Source organism: Zalophus californianus, chromosome 3 (assembly GCF_009762305.2).
Source record: "Zalophus californianus isolate mZalCal1 chromosome 3, mZalCal1.pri.v2, whole genome shotgun sequence".
NCBI lineage: Eukaryota > Metazoa > Chordata > Mammalia > Carnivora > Otariidae > Zalophus > Zalophus californianus.
This window is the reverse complement of record NC_045597.1, coordinates 85,887,127-85,907,653: the sequence shown is the minus strand read 5'-3', so window position 1 is coordinate 85,907,653 and position 20,527 is coordinate 85,887,127. Positions and strand designations below refer to the sequence as shown.

Here is a 20,527-nt window from a genome sequence, read left to right as displayed (position 1 = left end):
CCCTGCAAGCTTGCCCTCTCGAAGCCAGCCCCGCTTCAGCCTGAGCAATCTTTCTAAAATACAAATCTGTTCCCACACTCCCTCAGAAGCTTTCCTGCCTCCCCCATCACCCACAGACTAATTCCAAACTTCTTAGCCTGGCATTCAAGGCTCTATGCTACTAACTAGTTCCATCTATCTTCCACTGCTTTCCTCCTGTATTGTATGCTCCAGCCAAACCTCACCCCTGCAAACACACCCCATGCTTACTGACATCTGCACCTTTACTTGCACTTTGTCTTCCTCTCAGCATACTCTTGGCTGTCACCACTTTCTAGTGCAATGCTACCCATCCTTCAACTCTGGGCTCAGCCACCTCCTCTCAGAAGCCTTCCCAGATGATCCCACTCAAAGTAAATTTTCTCTTCTCTGCTTCCATCATGGGCATCACCCTCTGGCCCCCAGCCTTTGGAAATGCCAAGACAATCCGAAATGATAACTCAAGCCGCTTTGGGAAGTATATCGACATCCACTTCAACCCCAGTGGGGTGATCGAGGGTGCACGCATCGAGCAATTTCTGCTGGAGAAGTCCCGGGTCTGCCGGCAGGTGAGGCCTCCCTCTGCTGCACTGGTCCTGGAGAAACCTCCACCCAGCCGGGGACCCGGAGCCAGGGAATGAGGAGGCTTCCAAGAGAGGCTCCCTTCCATCACTCTCACACCTCCTCAGGGACCTCCCCAAAGCTCCATTGGTCTTAGTTTGCTGCCACTGAACCCTGGCCTTACCCTGAGATGGCCAAGGACCCCTAGAATGGGATAATGATGGTCCTTTCCCAGTATTCAAGAAAAAGAAATGATGACATTTTCTGTTTTGAATTTTCCATCTATATCATGTTCTACATTCTTTGGTGCTTACTATCCACCTCTACCAGAATTAATTTTAAGGCCAGGCCAGTCACCAGCTAAGGAACTGGATCCTGGCATCACTCCCAGCTTGCAACTTAGGCAAGATGTCTTCAGGGCTGGGAAGAGCAGTGTAGATGCAGGGAAGCGCCTGGGAGCCATGTGTTTGCTGGGCTTGGTGGGTAGCCTCTAGCACAGGACTGTGGGCATAAGCTGGCCTTGGAGGCCCAGAAGGAGGACATCCACAGAGCCAAATGACCCTTGGGTCAATGCCAGAGCCACATCTGGTTGACAGACCTTGGAGCAGAGCTGGGACAGGGCTGGAGGAATGTTTACCAGGCTCTCTGCAACACCTTCCCCACCAGGCCCCGGAGGAGCGGAACTACCACATCTTCTACTCCATGCTCATGGGGATGAGCGAAGAGGAGAAGCAGCTGCTGAGCCTGGGGACGCCCTCCGAGTACCACTACCTGACCATGGTAAGGCCCGCGCCGCTCTCCCCTGTCCTCCCCACCCCTCCTCTCTCTGGTTCACCCCTCCCCTCCCCGCCCCTGCCCTCCTCGCCCCGCCTCTCTCCGGTCCACCTCTCCCCGCCCCGCCTCTGCCCTCCTCGCCCCTTTCTCTCTCCGGTCCACCTCCTTCCGCCCCGCGCCTGCTCTCCTCGCCCCACCTCTCGCTGCTCCGCCTCTCCCCGCCCTGCCCTTGCCCTACCCACCCCGCCTTTCTCGGGTCCACCTCTCTCCGGTCCACCTCTCTCCGCCCCGCCCCCGCCCTCCTCGTCCCGCCTCTCTCCACTCCGCACTGCCTCGCGCAGCCCCTGGCCCTACCCTCCCGGTCCCGCCTCTCCCCTCCTGCTCTCAGCGCAGCACCGCCCTGCCCCGCCTCTCCCCGCTCCCCGGGCCGCCTCTCTCAAAAGCGAAAGGAGAAAGAGGAGGGCAAGTTCCTGCTCTGCCTGTGGTTTACAGCCCCAGAAAAGTCCTGAGGCAGGGATTGAGGGTTGCCCTTTTCCATCTTCCACTCCACCCTTCTACTGTTCTTAACGACTCTCAGAGACTTACCCTTGTCCGTGTGCTTCCTTATTCTCTGCTGAACGCATAGTCCTTCCCTACACACCTTAGCTTTCTCTGGCTCCTGCAGACCGAGGTTCCAGTAGGTGACGGAGAGTCGTAGCCACGCTTCTCCTTCCTCGGTTTCATTCCAATCGCCCATCCTTGTAGGTGCCCGTAGAACTTGAACTCTAGCAAAGCAGGGACCTTGCTCTTGTTCTGGGCTGCATTCCTGCGCCAGCTCAAGGTTGTTGAAAAGGGGATGAAGGAGTTCCACCTTTTGAATCTCTCCTGCCTAACCCTTCCTGTGTTCACTACGTGGAGGCCTTCCTCATTTCTTCCTGGATCATGGTGGTAGTTTTCTCCCGCATCTTCCCTGTCGCTAGGCTTGACCCCTACCAACCAACCCTTCTGCCGACCTTCCACGGTGCAAGGCTGACAGATCACGTCTTGGACTACAATTCTGCAGGGGCTCCCTGCGGCTCCTTGGCATGGTTTCCAAGTGCCTCTGGACCCCACCTTCCTTGCAAGCCCTGTCCCTGTCTCCACCTCACAGCCTAGCTCCGCTGTTCACTGCCTAGACCGCCAGCTCCCTGTGCTGCTCAGGTGCCACCTCCAGGAAGCTCCCCACCCCCCCCCACCCCCCCCCGCTTCGCAGTAGGGATGCTGCCTGCCCCCTTTGGTCTCAGCACCTGGAAGAGCATATGACACCATCATTTGCTTCCTGCTTCCCTTCTTGGATGCACAGCACCCCAGGCAGGGCCAGGTCTCTCCATTTATGGAATTCCCAGCAAGTAGCCCAGGGCCTGGCACAGGGAGCCCTGGAAGGTGTTTGTTAAAGGAATGAACTCCCAGGATTCCCCAGAGAGGGTAAGGCAGGCATTACTGGGGATGGGTGACAAATAGAGGCTCGGAGACGCTGAATGATACTGGCACTGGCGGCAAAGCCCAGGAATGCTGTGTCTATGTCATCATGATCCCACCTCTGTTAGTATTTTGTGCATTTTCGGAGCTGCGGCCTCCAGGTGGCCTCTCAGAGCCTGCCCAGAACCTATGAAGTGTCACTTATTAGGGGCCCTTGGCTGAGTCCCTGACACATCTCTGCCTTGCTAGCCCTATGATGGAGGAAGTGGGGTGGGGGGTGGCCCCCAGAATGCTGACGTGCCCGATCCTCCAGGGAAACTGCACCTCCTGTGAGGGCCTCAATGATGCCAAGGACTATGCCCACGTCCGCTCCGCCATGAAGATCCTCATGTTCTCCGATTCGGAGAATTGGGACCTCAGCAAGCTGCTGGCAGCCATCCTCCACCTGGGCAACGTGGAGTTTATGGGTAATGCTGTTTCCACTCAAACTGCACCCCCTGGGGAGGAAGAGTAGGGGGGACCGGGACAGGAAGAGGAAGAAATCTCTGGAAGTTCTCACCTCAGGAGCCTGCCGAGATCACATGGTCTAACCCTGTCCTGGAAAAATGCATTGAAAATTATAGCTACAATTTTGGAGGTCTCATGGGGTTTGAGGGAAGATGTCAAAGCTTAAGACTGTCCAAAGATGAAAACTCTGATCATCCCCAGTTTTAGCAGGGACCCTAAAAGGCTACCCCCTTAGGTTAAGGGTGAACCAGAGTAAACAAAGCCATGCATGAAATTGCAAACCCATTTGTAAGCATTCAGGTGGTCTGGGCATCAGGGTGTCCTGGCCTGTTAGTGCCTCCAAGCATCTGATGGAAGTTCCTCTCTGGAGGAAAATAGCATCAACCTAGATTACACATTATTCCTTCAGACAGTTTTTCAAATTCAACATCCAACATGCAGCCAAAGATAAGTAGGAACGAGGAAATGAGACATCATGAGCAGACACCAGCAGAAATAATAGACAATAGAAATAGAGCCACAAATATTTCAGATGTTGGGATTATTGGACACAAACCACAAAGCATCTACGTGTGGCTATGTTCAAGAAAAGAAAAAGCCAAGCTTGAAAATTTAGACAGGGAACTGAAAATGGAAAATGTGATGACATTATAGATTTTAAAAGGAGCCACATAGAAATTCTAAAATATAAAAAAATAAATAAATAAAAACCAAAATGAAGAACTCAATGGATGTTTTAACAGCCAGGTTTTTTTTTTTTAATTTTTATTTATTTATTAGAGACAGAGAGAGAGTGAGCACGAGCTGGGGGAGAGAGAGAAGGAGAAGCAGACTCCCTGCTGAGCAGGGAGCTTAATGTGGGGCTGGATCCCAGGACCCTGAGGTCATGACCTGAGCCGAAGGCAGATGCTTAACCGACTGAGCCACCCAGGTGCCCCCAAAAGCTAGTTTTATACACATGGAGAGGGGATGTGTGAGTGGAGGAAAAGTCAGGACACAGCACGGAGACACAGAAGCGTGGAAAACATAAGAGAGAGTAGGAGATGCAGAGGACAAGAGAGAAACAGTAACATACTTTTAATTGACATACTAAAAGAAAAGAGAGAAAGAATGAGGCAAAGGCAATATTGGAAGGAACAATGGCTGATTCTAGAATTCATGAAGGACACCCATTCACAGAGCAGTGAGGAAAGGACAGACTTTTCAGTAAACTGTTCCATGAACTTGAACCCCCTCTAACACCACATAAGGAAAACTCCAGGTGAGTTGTCACTGTGCCCACAGGATTTATCAACTGAACTGGGCACTTCTGCAGGTGAGAGGTGGGCACTGACTTGTACACAGGGGGCATCGGAACATGGAAGAGTATTACAAATGTGATGTTGAGGGTGAAACCAGGCACCAAAGAATGCAGGACTTGTAGATCAGACATTCAATTAGATCACCCTTAACACAAAATTTAAAAACAGCTGAAATTAAATGCTGTTTCAGATCAATATTTAGGTAGTAAAAGGATAATGGCAAGCAAGGAAGTGGTTTCCATGAGTGAGTGGGGAGGAACGCAGGTCTTAGCAGGAAAGGACTGTGAGGGCTTCAGGTGTGGGCCAGGCTCTGTATCTTGGCTGTAGTAGTGGTTTCACGGTGTTAACTGAGTCATTATTTATTATAATGACAGTAGGGCTGGTCCCAGCCCCCTTTGGTCTCAGCACCTGGAACAGCATATGACACCATCATTTGCTTCCTGCCTCCCTTCTTGGATGCACAGCACCCCAGGCAGGGCCAGGTCTCTCCATTTATGGAATTCCCAGCAAGTAGCACAGGACCTTTGGGTTCCATATACTTTTTTATCTATATGCTTTATTTTACAATTTATTCAAGTTTAAAAAAGAAAAAATATATGCACAGGAACAACACTGCTCCTGTCCGCAGGCCTGGCAGACCCCCTGAGGTGGAGGTGGCTGGAAGATGGGGACTGAACTGGGGAGACCAGTCAGGAGACTCTTACAATAGGGCTGGGCCTGGCCTATAGTTGTGCCCTGTTAATGTCTGCTTATGTGACTGACTGAAGGAAGGAATGCCTAGGTTTCCGTGGACAGTGGAGTAGAGTGAAGGGGGCTGACGCTCATCCTTTTCCTTAGTAGACCCCACCCCACCCGCACCAGCACCAGCCTTCATTTCTTCAAACTTCCCTTTGAGGCAGAGCCATGATCTCACTGAGCCGAGGGGGGAAGCAGTTTGTTACATTCCTTCACAGCAAAGGGGCTGGTAATCCCCAGGGACCTTGTCTCCCAAAGAGAAGGTCTGGGAGAAGCAGTGCCTCCCACCCAGGGACAGGTGCCTGTAATAACTGGATCTGGGGCTGCCCCAGGCTCAGGCCCTCCTGGGGCCCCTGTCCCATCCCTTCAGGATGCTTCACCACTCAGGGTTACTGCTTCTCTCCCCAGCTGCTGTCTTCGAGAACCTGGATTCCTCTGACGTGATGGACACGCCGGCCTTTCCCACTGTGCTAAAGTTACTGGAGGTAGCCCTGCCATTGTGACATCGAGCTTCCATGTCTGTGAGGGGCCCCAGGGGCCTGGGCTCATAGCCACCCAACCCCTGGTTGTCATTAACCCTTCCCAGGCTCCCACTCCTGCCCCCCACCCCTCTCCCTAGGCTCTCAACTCAACCCCTGCACCCATCTGGGCACTGCAGGCATTGGGGGTGGGAAGCAGGGTGGCTAGCCGTGTGAGCTAATCTTTAACAAAGCAACGAAATGATCAGTCTGGCTTTAACACATTTCTTCTCTTTTCCTGTGTCACCCCCCCCTTCCCCCGTTCTTCAGTGGCCTTTACTCAGCATCCTCACTCCCCACCCCACCCAGTCCCCAAGCTCTCTCCACAGGGCTACATAGCCCAGGGCCCTTATGCTGTACCCTTCCCTACCTCCCTTCAACAAGTCTCCACCTTCTCCGTGAGTTGTGCTGTTCTGGGGAAGTGGAATGTGCTCATACCATTAGCCCTCCAGGTTAGTACAGAGCCTGGACTTGGAGGAAGAATGGCAGGCACTGGGTGGAGAAATATCTTTGCCCTGGGGACATTATAATGTCCACATCACACTCCATTGACAGTTCTGGTGAGAAGTTGATAACATCAGAAGCAAACAAGCAAAGCAATCACATTTTGCTGCTAATGTTCTTTATTTGATTCAGGGATCTTTGGGTTCTTGCTGGCTCAGTGTTCCCTGCATGGTGAGAGGGACTGGCTCATCCAGAATCCTCTTGCTCCCTTAGGCCAAAGCAGGAGTGGCTTCAGTTGGGACATATCCAGAGGCCAATGGCCTGGCCTCAGAGCCCTCCCCGCCCATTGTTTTCCCAGGTCTGCTTATGGCACCAGCCCCTTCCCCAGCCTCTGCAAGACTAGCACAGAGCTGGTAAACCAAGCAGCCAGCATGCCCAGGACCTACCCAGCTTGTGCACCCTTCCTGAACCCTCTTGACACCCTGGTGCTTAGACTGGAGCTGGGCCAGGGCCTGCCCAGGACCCTGACTCCAGCCTCCATCTGGCCTGGCTCTGCTGGATGGCCCCACAGCCATCTCCCACCCTCAGGCCTTGGGCATAGGGTGTTTGGTCACAAGAGAGAACCAGATGTGGCCTAAGTAGGTCCGAGCCCTGGAGCCAGGCCCTGCCCCCCCGGTTAGCTGTAATGCCAGTTGCCACCCGCCCTTCCAGGTGGAGTACCAGGCACTCCGGGACTGTCTGGTCAAGCATTCCATCATCATCCGAGGGGAGTTTGTCACCAGGCCCCTGAACATCACCCAGGCCGCAGACCGGAGGGACGCCTTTGTCAAGGTACAGAGCTGTGGGAGAAGGGTCCCATGTGTCTCTCCATTGAACACAGCTCCTTGCCCTGCTGGGGAAAAGCAGGCAAGAGCAGAGATGGCTGGGCAAGTCCTGACTCTTCCAGTCACCTGTCTGGTGACAGTGGGCTTCCCAGCCTCTCTGGGCTTCAGCTTCTTGCCTTTAAAGTAGGGAGAGTGCCCCTCAGTTGGTCCATGAGATCCAGTGTGCATGCAGCCTTTGCAGGTGAGCTTAGAGATCAGGGGCCACCTTCCTCTTATGCTTCAAAGCCCATGGGCTTTACCCCATGTCTCCTCAGGGCATCTATGGGCACCTCTTCCTGTGGATTGTCAAGAAGATCAACACTGCAATTTTCACTCCACCTGCCCAGGACCCCAAAAATGTGCGAAGAGCCATCGGCCTCCTGGACATATTTGGCTTTGAAAATTTCCAGAACAATAGGTATGAAGATCTCAGTTCACCTGCTTTCAGAGAATGGGAGATCAGCTTAGCTCCTCTCTAACTGAGCAAGCTAGAGGGTAACCGTTCCTCCCTCGATGAGACTGGGAGCAGGGACCCCTCCTACCTTTTCACAGATACAAGTCTGCTCTGCAGGCCTGACTCTGTCTGCAGCGAGACGGTCTGTGCACCTCCCCTGACACCCCCACACAGCTAGCTACAAGCATCCCCAAGCTCCAGGCTGAAGTCCCAACATTTGTCACCTCTCTTGAGCCGTCTGCTCTCCTAAGGAATAAAGTGAATGATCACATGAGGCTGGGGTGAAAATGGAAATCAGCAGCATTGATTCAACTGCATCTTTAGATGAGCTCTTGTGCTGGGCAGTGGGGAAAAGTAGGGGATGTGTGACCACCCCTGACTTTGGAGTTTGGCAAGGGTAAGGCAAGGCAGAACACCCCTGACCCTGTGTCCCAGCACCCCAGACTGGAGGCCCAGGAGCCAGAGCAGGAAGCAGGTCGGAAAACTGATGCCTAGCTGGGACTGATGAAGGTTGGGGACAGGGGTGGACAGGGTGCTGAAGAGTCAGGCAGTGGAGCCAAATGAGGACAAGTGATGCCCTGGGGCATTATCAGGTGGCAGGAGAACAACAGATGAGGAAAACAAGGACCTCAGGACAAGCAAGCAGGGACACTCTGGGATTGCTGCCTCCCCAGGCAGCTGGGAGGGCAGGGCAAAGGCCTGCTCCCTGTGCGCCAGGGGGATGCGCAGGGCTGGCGGAACTAATCCCAGTACAGGGCAGCTCTCAGGCACAGGAAACTCAAGTGTGATTCAGATCATTGGTTTCTGTCCCCAAAAGGGACAAGCTGAGCAGACCACGCACGTTAGACACCTTGGAGGTGGACAAATAATTGGTTGAGGGGAATCCGGTCATTTATACAGGGGCCCCTCCCTGAAGGAGCCAAAAGCTGGGTTTGCTACAGAGCTGCAGTCCCCTCCTGCAGGTGGCCACTGAGCACTCTCCAGGCAGCGTGCTGGGAGTGGGGGACATGGTGGACCTGTCCCCTCACCTCTTGGGTTAACAGGTGTTGAACGACCAGTCTCAGGTATGATGAGGATTTGCCTAAATGGGCAACCCATCCTGAGGAAGAAAGGCCTAAGTGAGAGCCAAGGGTTGAACAGAACTAGGCGGGTAATGAGGACAGAGAGGAGTGTGGCAGCAAACGTGTGACCACTCAGAGGCAGGGAAGAAGTGGGTGCCTTCACAGCATCGCGGGAAGGAGGCCACAGTGACCCAGGCCACTCCCTGGGAGATGCAGGAAGGCTTTGTACTATGTCTCTGTCTGAGGGGATCTGAAAACAGCAGAGAAACCTGGGAGGACGGGAAGCAGGGAGACAATGGGGCCTGCTGGACAAAGAGCTCCCCCTAGTGGCATGTGGAGATGGGGTGATGCAGGGAGAGCCCCTGGAGGCCACCCCTGGGTTTCCCCAGGGAGAATAAGGGGGCCTGGACACAGGCCTCTGCCCTGGGAGTGGAAGGGAGTACACAGGTCAGGGTGCTGTGATGGAGAGAGCGGGGACCAGACTTTGGCAGCTGATTGGAACTGGGGAGGAAGCAGGGTGTCAAGCATGACTCCTTGGTTGGTGACTTGAGCCAGGGGTGATGAGTGGAGGGATCATTTCCCAAGGTGGGGTGCCCGGGAGGAAGAGCAGCTAGAGAATGGGACGGGAGTAAACAGTATGTCTGACTGATGCAAAGGAGCCCAGCAGGTGTCACTGTTACCGAGTCTCCAGAAGCTCATCTCAGCACCCAGGCCTCTTGCCCCTGGGGCTGGGGCTGCTACGGGTCACCTGGTCCCTTAAGGAAGGTCTCTTGATGACATTCTCGTAGTCTGTTTGCCACAGGCTGGAGGAGGTGATGGTGGCAGAGACAGAGGGAAGGGGGAGTACACGTGTGTGGGGATGTGCGTCCGTGGGCATGCACGTGCAGCTGGATGCAAATGGCTGGTGGCCCGCGGTTCCTGCCAGCGGTGACAGGGACCGGACTAACCATGCTCCACGTCTGGGTGTGCATTCCCTCTACAGCTTCGAGCAGCTCTGCATCAATTTTGCCAACGAGCACCTGCAGCAGTTCTTCGTGAAGCACGTGTTCACCATGGAGCAGGAGGAGTACCTCTCGGAGAACATTGCCTGGGACTACATCCACTACAATGACAATCGGCCCACCCTGGACCTGCTGGCCCTCAAGCCCATGAGCATCATCTCCCTCCTGGACGAAGAGAGCCACTTCCCACAGGTAAACCCCTGAGCCTGCCGACCCTCAGGTGGAGACCCCCGCTCATGGCTCTTGCCCTTGAGGTTGGGAAACTCCCCTGGGGTAGCCCATGGGTCCCTGGGTTGCCGAAACCTTTGCCAGGCATTAGCAGACCAGCCCCAGCCTAAGCAACCTCCTTGCCTGCTAGGTCCACCTCCTACAGGGAGGCTCACCGACCCCCCTCCCTCAGTCCACCTCCCCCTCCCCAGCAGCAGGACCTGCAGTCACTGATTATCTACTCTAAGAACTCACCCCAGGAGGGGCTTGCTAAGTAAGCACCCACAGGCCAAGGACTGCAAGGGTGCAAGAGATGGAAATGCTTGCCTGCTCGCCCTCAAGGAACTCTGCCTGTCCTTAGGGAGGTAGATTTTCAAAGCAGTCCGTAAGAGCTCAGAGTCCAGAGAAGGGTGAAGCCAGGGTCAGGTCCCTGGATAATTGTAGGGAAGGGTGGAGAAGGAGAGCTGGCAGGTGGAGGGTGGCAGACCCCGTCTCTGCTCCCAGCTTGGTCCTCACTCACTGCGACCAGTCACCAATCCCTGGGCAGCAGTTTCCCATCTGTAGAAGGGTCCTCAGTCATTCTGAGCCCAGTTGCTTTGCCCCTGTGAGGGAGCCCCTGAGCCCTGTGGATGTGCCACCTGACCTCCCCATGGTTGGATTCTGGGACGTCAGCCCATAGGATGTTTGTGCTCTTCCAGGGGACAGATACCACCATGTTGCAAAAACTGAACAATGTCCATGCCAACAACAAGGCCTACTTGCAGCCCAGGAACATCCATGATGCCAGATTTGGCATCGCCCACTTTGCGGGCGAGGTGTACTACCAAACAGAAGGTAGGTGCAGCTCCTCTCTACTTCCCCTTCCTTCTGGATCATTCCAGGAAGGCCATGGGAAGAAAGCCGAGAGAACAAGGTCATTTTGCAGAGCACGCAATGGGACAGAGGGAATGGTATGGACCATGCATGGTTTGTTTCATTTTTTAGTGTTAGCTCTATTGAGATATCATTCACATACCATATAATCTCCCATTTTAACTGTATAACTCAATGGTCTTTAGTATATTCACAGAGTTGTGTAACGATTGCCATGAGTTTACAAAATTTTCATCACTCCAAAATGAAACCTCCCATTAGTCATCACGCTGCATTTTCCCCTAATCCTGGGCAACCACTAATTTCTGTCCCTATGAATTTACCTATTCTGGACGTTTCATACAAATGGAACCATGCAATGTGTAGTCTTTGTGGCTGGCTTCTTTCATTGAGCATAATGTTTTTAAGGTTTGTCCATGTCATAGCATGTGTCAGGAAATTGTTTCTTATATTGCAGTATGATCATGTTCCACTGTGTGAATATAGCACATTTCATTTATCCCTTTGTCACTTGATGAACATTTGGGTTGTTTCCACCTTTTGGCTATTATGAATAATGCTGCCATGAACACTCATGTGCAAGTTTTTATGTAGACAAATGTTTTCACTTCTTTATGGTATGTACTGGGTCATATGGTAATTCTACATTTAGCTTTTTGAGTAACCACCCAACTGTTTTCCAAAGTGGCTGCATTAACTCACATTCCCACCAGCAACATATGAAGGCTCTAATTTTTCCACATCCTCACCAACACTTGCTATTGTCTGTTTTTTTTTTTATTTTAGCCATCCCAGTGGCTTTAAAGTGGTCTATCAGTATAATGTTGGTTTGTGTTTCCCTGATGCATAATGATGTTGAGCATCTTTTCATGTGTTTATTGCTCATTTGTATATCATCTTTGGAGAAATGTCTCTTCAAACTCTTTGCCCATGTTTTAATTAGTTGTCTTTTTATTGTTGAGTTGTAAGAGTTCTTTATATATTCTGGATATAAGTACCTTATCAGATATGTAATTTGCAAATATTTTCTCCTGCTCTCTGGGTCATCTTTTCGCTTCTTGATAGTGTCTTTTGAAGCACAAAAGTGTTTCATTTTGATAAAGTCCAAGTATCTATTTCTTCTTTTGTTGCTCATGCTTTCGGTGTCATGACTAAGAAACCATTGTCTGACCCAAGATTTACCTCTGTGTATTCTTCCAAGAGTTTTTTTCGTTTTAACTTTTCATTTAGGTCTTTGATTCATTTTGAGTTAATTTTTATTTATGCTATGATAGGCTCAGGCATGGTTTTGACTGGAGAAATAAAAGCCTGGGGTGGTTAAACCTATTGGTGTGCTTAGAAAAATAAGAAAGGTAGTCAGTGTGCAGCTGTGGTCAGGACAATAGGTCAGGCAGCCGTAGCAGCTCTCTCTGTGGCTTATATGGAGAAATGAGGAGGGGCTCCAGTCTGTTTAACTGGAAACTCAAAGTCAGGGATGATCCGTGCATGTTTTTCAGTTGGAGAGACAAGGCAGTAGGAGGGCTGACATTTTCACATAGAAGAGGTGAGGTGTTGGGAGGTCAGGGGATCATTTCTGTTGTACAATGAAAAGGTGGTGGCTCCTTCCTAGTCCCCACTTGACCCTGGCTTTGGGGCTCTTCAGAAAGGGAGAGACCAGAGCCAGTGGGACCTGCAGGGTCCCAGAACACAAGACACTGAGTCCATACCAACCTCCATGGACAATTCAAGGCTAAGTTTTATTATTTGAAGTGACATGAAACTATTGTTGTGCATGCTAAGATTAAGACAGCTTCTTTGTAGACTTTCTGAATTTCTAAAATTCTATTAATGTTCATTAAAGCTGAGCTTACTAGTTTTTCTTCGAGTGCCATGCTGTGCTGATGAGCTAAGCCCCACTTACTCTGCCTACTGGGGGGTTGAGCCTGGGGTGCCTCAATGCAATCCTCCCTTTGAGAACACCCCGGGTTGGTGAGGCTCTGCATAAACCTGGAGAAGCACAGAGTGCCACCAAGTGTCTGCTCACCCTCCATCTGCAGAGGGCAGCCTCCCCAGCGTGTAGCTGGGAGAAGGGTTTGTGTGCACAGCACATGCTTGCTCTTGTCACCCCCAGTTCTGTGAGGCCTCATGGTGCCCCTGGAACTCCTGGTACAGTGCCTTCCCCCTCATAGGCACTAGGGGGAGAGGTGGGGAAAATTGGCTTCCTTCCCCCCACCCCACCCCCGTCTCAGTCTCCCTAACCCCACACCAGGCTGTGTAGGTTTGCACAGAGCATCCCCCTGAAAGGTGGGGTGACTTAAAGGGGTAGAATGGTAGAGGAAATTCAGGGTTGTGCCCTTGTGGGGTCATCCCTAGAAGTCCCAGGAGTGTAGCCCTACAGCAGGCCCCTAGCCCTCACCAACCTGGCTTTGAGAAGCAGCTCTTCTTCATCACCTTCTCGGTGATCCTGTGTCCCACTTTAGGGTAAGTCCATTCTTACCCATGCCCAGAGACATGCCTGTGTTAGCAGCTGGCTAAGGCTGCCAAACCAAAGCTCCCCAGGTAGGAACAGAGATGCATTTCCTCACAGTTCTGGAGGCCCAAAGTCCCAGATTAAGGTGTCATTGTGGTTGGTTCCTTCTGATGTCTCTGGCATCTTCAGTGTCTCTGTGCATCTGTGTTCTAATCTCTTCTTATAGGACACCAGTCACACCGGATTACTGCCACCCAAATAGCCTCATTTTAACTTAATCGCCTCTGTAAAGGCCCCATCTCCACATATAGTCACATTCAGAGGTACTGAGGGTTAGAATTTCAACGTATGGATTTGGGGGGGATGCAACTCAACCTATAACACTGCCCCTCCTCAATTTCTGGATTCTTAGTCTTCAGGCTGGAGGGGCGCCTGGCCCTAGCAGGACCTTCCAGGACCCCAGAACAGGGCTGGTGGAGGGGCTAGGGGCTCCCAAGCCCTCAAGTCCTCCTTAGCAATCACAGACCTGCTTGGTTCCTAAACCTATTATTAGAGAGCACATTCGCACTCACACGCATGCACACACTGCCTAAGGGCACACATTCACACCCAAGACCTGTGCAGTTTAAACTCATAATGAGGAGGGAAATGTGCCCTAAGGACCTCCTAAACAGCAAGCCACCACCCTGTCCTTGAGCCAGTAAGACAAGAGGTATGAATGCCTATCCTCCTTCCATTTTGGGCTCCCAGGAAAAGCAGAGTAGCTGCCACCCCTCACTAGTTTCACAGGAGGCTGGAAGTAACCACCCCCCCACCGCAGACCCCAGCTGGGGCTGTATGCAGATGCTCCCAGAGTTGCATCTGGACTCAGGGGCGAGGGCAGGAGTGGCCATGCCTCCCTCTCTGGACTGCAAGCTGCCTGAACAATACCAGGCTGCCAGATTTTCAGGACTTATTGGTGGGGATGGGAGGCTTCCTCACTCTGTCCTTTCTTTTCTTTTTAGCTCCTTTATATATGAATAAGCAGTTGCCCTCATCAGACTTGCTCAAGGTCACCTGGAAATTTAGTGGGCCAGAGCCCTGATGAGAGCCCCCAGGCATCTCGCTGCAGGGAAATCTAAACTGTATGTGAAGGAATGCACCGTCTGCCATCTGCCGTGGCTGCTGGTCAGCTTCAGAGTGTACTTGGCAGTTCCAGTGATGGCTGGAGCTGGAGGTGTCGAGGGACCTGAGCCACTCCTGTCCATGGTGCACCAAGGGGGGGCCGTGGCTGGCAAAGTGGAGGGAAAGTCTTCAGATGACTCCCTGACCTGAGCAGTAGGGCCCATGAGAAAGGTCCCACAGAGGCCAGGGGAGCCCCGAGGAGGGCCCTGGGGAGCCTCCGGGAATAGACAATGCTTGAGCTGGTCTTGAAGAATGAGCCGGAGCTGGCCGGGCTGGATAAGCAGGGAAGAGTGTCCAGCAGCGGCTGGTGGGGGCTGGAGGTGGTGGGAGAGCTGGGGCCTCTGGGGTGCTTTGGGCACCAGTGGAGTGCAGGACCACAGGGGCCCCGGGAGTTGAGGAAGGAGGAGATGAGGAAGGCGTGCTCTGGTGGCAGGATAGCAGAGAAAGGGTTCAGGCAGGGTGACACGGCAGTGTGTGGCTTTAGGACAGTCCTAGCCATGAACCGGGAAGGGTGGGACAGAGAGCAGAGGGGTGGGCTGTGATCAAAGGAACGATTCAGGCGGAAGGAATGGCAGTGGCTTAGACAGGGGGTTGTGGTGGGGATGGCGGGTGCGGGGGTTGGAAGGTTTAGATGTGGGTGTGACACATTGGTGCTGGGCAGAGCCAAGTGCACGCCTGGGTGCAGGAACTCTCCGGCTAGACAGGGAGGTCAAGGGAGGCGTGGAGAGGGCAGCTTCAGTGGGGGCTCCTCCGGGCATCCTGGGGTGACCAGAGTCCCCACCCTGTTGCCCCCCCTTGCCCTGTGGGTCAGAGGGGATGGCTGAACTGGGCTTGCGGGTGGGCTCTGCTTCCCCCACAGGCTTCCTGGAGAAGAATCGAGATGTGCTGAGCACAGATATCCTCACCCTGGTCTACTCCTCCAAAAACAAGTTCCTGAGGGAGATATTCAAGCTGGAGTCAGCAGGGACCAAGCTGGGCCATGGTACCATCATCCGGGCAAAGGCAGGGAGCCAGCTCTTCAAGGTGGGCTCTGATGGGTGGCCCTGCCAATGCCTCCTTTGTTTCTCAGCCCTTAGGGCCTCAGGGGTCAGACATGCACGCACAGAGAAGACCTATCACCTGGGGTCTCCGTTGTTTAGTCAGGGCCCATAAGTGAGTGCAAAACAGGAGTGGGGTGTTGCTGTTGCTGTGTGGATGGCAGTAAAAGGGGACAGGTGTACATGGATGTGCCTGCTTCCGAGTGCGTGGTGGTCTGGTGGGGCCACATCTGCTTTTGTTAATATTAGTTTTCTATATTGGTCTCTGTGCATATGTTATGTGTGTGTGTGGTGTGTGTATTGTGTGGTATGTGTGTACAGTGCGTGTGTTTTGTGTGGTGTCTGTGGGGGATACGTGTGGTGTGTGTGGTATGTGTGGTATTTGGTGTGCATGGGGGTGGGAGGTGTGGGGTGCATTCTGTGTGATGTATGTGGTGTGTGTGGTGTGTGTATGTGGTATAGGATAATGTGGTGTGTGCATGCTATGGTACATACGGTATATGTGGTGTGCTATGGGGTGTAGGGGGTGTATATGGGATGTGTGAGATGCGTGTGTGGTATGGTATTTGTGGTGTATGTGTGTGCGACATGTGTATGTGACATGTGATGCATGGTGTGTGTGTGCGTGTGTGGTATGGTATGTATGATGTGTGTGTATGGTGTGTGTGTTTTTGTGTGTGTGTGTGCTATGGTATGTATGGTATGTATGTGTGATGTGTGTGGTAAGTGTATGGTATGTGGTGTGTGTGTATGTGTGTGTGGTACGGGGTGTGTGTGTGTGGTACAGTATGTATGATGTGTATATGGTGTGTGTGTGTGTTATGGGGTGTGTGGTATGTATGGTATGTATGTGTGATGTGTGTGGTAAGTGTATGGTGTGTGTGTGTGTGTGTTATAGGGTGTGTGGTATGTATGGGGGTGTGTGTCTATGGTATGTATGTGTGATGTGTGTGGTCAGTGTATGGTATGTGGTGTGTGTGTGTGTGTGTGTGTGTGGTACGGGATGTGTGTTGTGTGGTGTGGCAGCAGCAGTGCTAAAGGCTGCTGGCCAGAAAGGTGGGCAGCAGAGAGTCCCCAGTGCTGCTCAGGGCAGCCTAGGATTTCCTGGCAGGGTGAGGGTCTGCCCACCCCCTCCCTGCCAAGCTTCCACCCCTTAAGAATGACTGTTCCAGAAAAGCCCCATGAATCATCTCAGGAGGAGCTCCCCTACCCCTGGGCAGGGAGACGGGGCCAGCTGAGTGGCTCGGGAACTTGGGGTGTAGGCAGAGGAAACGGCCCTCTGTGCCAGGCATTCAGCACTGGCCATGCTGAGATGCCCTTGGCCTTTCATCATGCCCCACCTAACCACTGCAGGAGGCCTCTCCTGAGACCTCAGTGCCCAGGACCCACCATGTGCAGGACCATGTGCAGAGCCAGCCTGCGAAGGCACCAAGGAGCCGTGAGGCTGGGCAAGAATTGCCCGGGTCTGGAACCAGTTGGAGCCAGGCTGGACCCTCTGTATCACTGAGCCAGGCTAAACTCTCCACAGCTGAGGCCAGAGTACAGGCTTGTCCTGCCTCTGTGGGGCCCCCAGAGCATGTCCCAGGGATTTCAGGGAACAAGATGACAGCAAGGGAAATGCACATTATTTTACAAACCAGGACAACAAGAAAATGCTGCCCGTTGTTACTATAAGGTGCCAGTGATTGCATCCTCTTCTCAGAAGTGTTAAGACACGTGTCACCAGTTGATGCAATTTGGCAATACATACCTTTGCTCGGGTGCATTTGACTTGGGAAGGGTTTGATCAGGGAGCATCACCGAAGGTGAGCATTGCACAAAACACACCCTGAGCCGGCTGGGGGCTTGCGCTTGTTTCCTTTTGCATCCATGATTTTGTTGCATCTATTTTAAAACTATATACACGTACTACAATGTTTACAATGTGCACTATAAAACATTTTTTAAAAACATACAAAACCAATAGAAAAACTGAAATCGTAGAAGGGTAGAGGTAAAAAGTGAATGTTGCCTGTTCTCACATTCTTTCCCACTCTGGTGTATCATCTCGTACACCCCACTTGGGGGACCCCACCCCTAGACAGGATACCTTGCCCCATCTTACTCACCAGAACCTATGATGGGCCAATGTGTGAGGGGCTGCAAGAATGCAGCCCCACCCATCTGTGGGACCTTGGAAGAACCCCTCATCTGGGTCACCTGCACCCCAGGCCGAGCTCCCCAGCCCCCCACTTGTGCCTGTGCTTCTGCCTGCAGTCCGCAGACTCCAGCAAGCAGCCTTCCACATTGGCAGGCCAGTTCAAGAAGTCCCTGGACCAGCTGATGAAAATCCTGACCAGCTGCCAGCCCTACTTCATCCGCTGCATCAAACCCAATGAGTACAAAAAGCCACTGGTAATGAGGGGAGGCTGGGGTCACGCACGGGGGCGGGGGGGCATCTATTAGATGAGTCTGATGGCATCTAGGGTCACGTCACTCCCTCATCAGGGAGTGGTCAGCATTAGAGCTATCTGCCCCCATTTTAGAGATGGGGACACTGAAGTAAGGTGACCCGTCTAGGCCATTCAAAGATCGGGAACTGGCAGGGCTTTGGATAACCCAGGGCTCTGTTGTCTCAGGCCTGCTATTCACCAGCTGTGTGCACTTGGCCAGGTGCTTTACTTCTTTGAGCCTGTTTTCTCCTCTGTAAAGTCAGAATTGTGCCTGCCTTGTGGCGGGGGGCGGGCGGCAGCAAGGACCGTACATGTTTTTGGCAAGTCTGCATGTGTAAACCGTGCTCGATAAGGGGCAGCAGCCAGTACTAGGATGTTAATTAATTGTATTGTATTTTTTGAATAGAATAAAATGATAGGAAATTGGGACTGGCCTAGGAAATCCAGAATGTATCTTCCTTAGAGGCACAATGCCTATATTTAGATAATAACTGTATTCCCAGAGGCTCTCTGCCCACACCCACACCCCACGCTTGCGGAGCTGTGAGACAGGTGGGCGGGGCCTGAGGCTGATGTTCCTGTTTCTCCAGCACGCCTGGCACATCTCTCAGAGTCCCCGGCTGCTATGTGGGGTGGGGGGTGGGGGCCAGGCAGGCTCGGGGTTTAAACCTGGCTCAGCCACTTGGGAGTGTGTTCCTGAGCCTCAAACATCTGTCTTAAAACTGGAGCTAAGTCCTCCACCGTGTAGGGCTGTTGTAAAAATTAAATGAGAAACACTGAGCTCACAGGAAATGCTCAATAAATGGGAACCAATTAGTTGCCCAAGACTAATGGCCATAAACAGTTGTTTCTGTGGCCCTCAGTGTGGGTAACTGCCTGCTGGTGGGCTTGCCAGATTTGAGGCTGTGCCCCTAGTCCCCAGACATTCCTGGCTCGGAGGCTGAGAGGAGGTTCTCTAGAGGGTAAGCTGTGTAGAGTCTGGGGCCATGGCTAAGACCCCATACCCTTGCGCAAAGCATCAGGCCCATAGTTCTCTCTGTTGGCCACGCCCATCTCGGGGTGGGAGGGGGAAGCGGAGAGACTAAGCTGGCTAGAATATTTTCTGACTCTAGGTGGGAAATGTATTTCTTCATTCCACTAGACTGGGGGAGGCAGAATGGTGCCGGAAGAGCTGCAGGGGCGCCCACCCCAACAGAGGCAAGGCCAGGAGGAAACATTTTAACATGGCATATGCAAATAACTTTTATATTCATAGTACTTTGCGTATTCTGAGAATGACGGGAGTATTTAGTATTCTTGTGGATGTCACAGTTTGTATATTATCGACTTTTATCTCCTCGGAAACACTTTCGGGACTTTTCAGTGACTTCAGAACAAATACCGGTCTTCAAAAGAGACTTTTGGTCAAACCAAGCGTTGTTGAGTTGTCTTGTATCTGGGGACGGCGGCATGGCTGGTGGTCGGGCGGGCTGCCCGCGTGCAGCGACTCAGGAAGCGGGCCTCCCACCTCTGCGCCCGCAGCTCTTCGACCGCGAGCTGTGCCTCCGGCAGCTGCGCTACTCCGGCATGATGGAGACCGTGCACATCCGCAAGTCGGGCTTCCCCATCCGGTACTCGTTCGAGGAGTTCTCACGGAGGTTCGGCGTGGTGCTGCCCAACGCTGTGCGCCTGCAGGTGCCTGTTACCCTCCGCCTCAGCACGCTGGCCCTAAGAGGCAATAGTGGTCAGCCTCAGAACCCCTGCTACCTCCAGGTGCCCCAGCCCCCAGTTCCGAGGGGGTCCTCTACCTGTCCTCCTGAGGCAGAGGTCCTCTCCCAGACTCCAAGCTTTGAAATGACCGTTGTTCCTCCCTTCCTCTCATCTCCTCCAGCCCCATGTCTCATTCCCTGGGGGCCCTGGAAGTGAGGGAGGGGGTGGCTCACACTAGATCACACTCACTGGTTGAGGCTAGTGGCTGAATATGTTGGTTCTAGGAGGTGTCTGCACTTTAAAGCAAATACTTCCATGGTAGCATGCTGGGGAGATGATGTGTGGCTGGATTGCTATTTGGGGCAGGAGGTCCTTCCCATCCTTCCTCAAACACTCAGTCATCCTAAACTTTGGGCTGTCCAAGTACCCAACATCCACACTGAGGCTCCAGGCCTGCGAAGCATGGTGGCCTTGAGGTTCCAGGTCCTGGCTGCTCCCCTGGGCCCCATCCTTGTTTGGAGGTGCCTGAGCCTGTGTCCTGACCAAGCAACACTGATGATGAAATGCAGGGGAGAAGGAAGACTTGAATCCCAGAAAGCCTTTGAGAAGGGACCCTCCCTCTCCCCCCACCCCAGGGGGGAGGGGGTGCTCCAACTCCACCAAGCCACTTCTGTTTTCTCCTTGGCAGCTTCGAGACAAGGCTCGCCAGATGACTCTGCGCATTGCCGAAATGTGGCTGGGGACAGACAAAGAATGGAAAGTGGGAAAGACCAAAATTTTCCTGAAGGTGAGCCCCTGAACATGCTGGTCCTCAGTCTCCTCCTTGGGGCTGGTCCCATGCCCACCAGGTGGCATTCCCTCACCCACCCTGAGCCAATGCCATGGGAGCCTGCTCCAGGTATGGCCCCCACCCTGAGGTACCCTGGTTGTAGAAAGCCATGCTGGGGGGAAAGGAGGCAGGGGGGATGTGGGGAGGGCTCAAACCAGCCTGCAGAAGCCCGG

At 53.0% G+C, this 20,527-nt stretch overlaps 1 protein-coding gene across 8 annotated transcripts in view; it reads left to right on the top strand.

Annotated features, from left to right (window-relative positions):
* Positions 1-20,527, top strand: part of MYO7B (myosin VIIB) — a 98,540-nt gene that overhangs the window by 32,362 nt on the left and 45,651 nt on the right. For all 8 annotated transcript variants that reach the window (XM_027588704.2, XM_027588707.2, XM_027588709.2 and 5 more), the window contains 12 exons: positions 445-587; positions 1,246-1,359; positions 3,104-3,257; positions 5,742-5,818; positions 7,007-7,126; positions 7,434-7,576; positions 9,656-9,866; positions 10,580-10,715; positions 15,227-15,390; positions 17,661-17,798; positions 19,358-19,510; positions 20,214-20,312. In XM_027588704.2, coding sequence (XP_027444505.1) covers positions 445-587; positions 1,246-1,359; positions 3,104-3,257; positions 5,742-5,818; positions 7,007-7,126; positions 7,434-7,576; positions 9,656-9,866; positions 10,580-10,715; positions 15,227-15,390; positions 17,661-17,798; positions 19,358-19,510; positions 20,214-20,312 — 1,652 coding nt within the window. The remainder of the gene's footprint in view (positions 1-444; positions 588-1,245; positions 1,360-3,103; positions 3,258-5,741; positions 5,819-7,006; positions 7,127-7,433; positions 7,577-9,655; positions 9,867-10,579; positions 10,716-15,226; positions 15,391-17,660; positions 17,799-19,357; positions 19,511-20,213; positions 20,313-20,527) is intronic.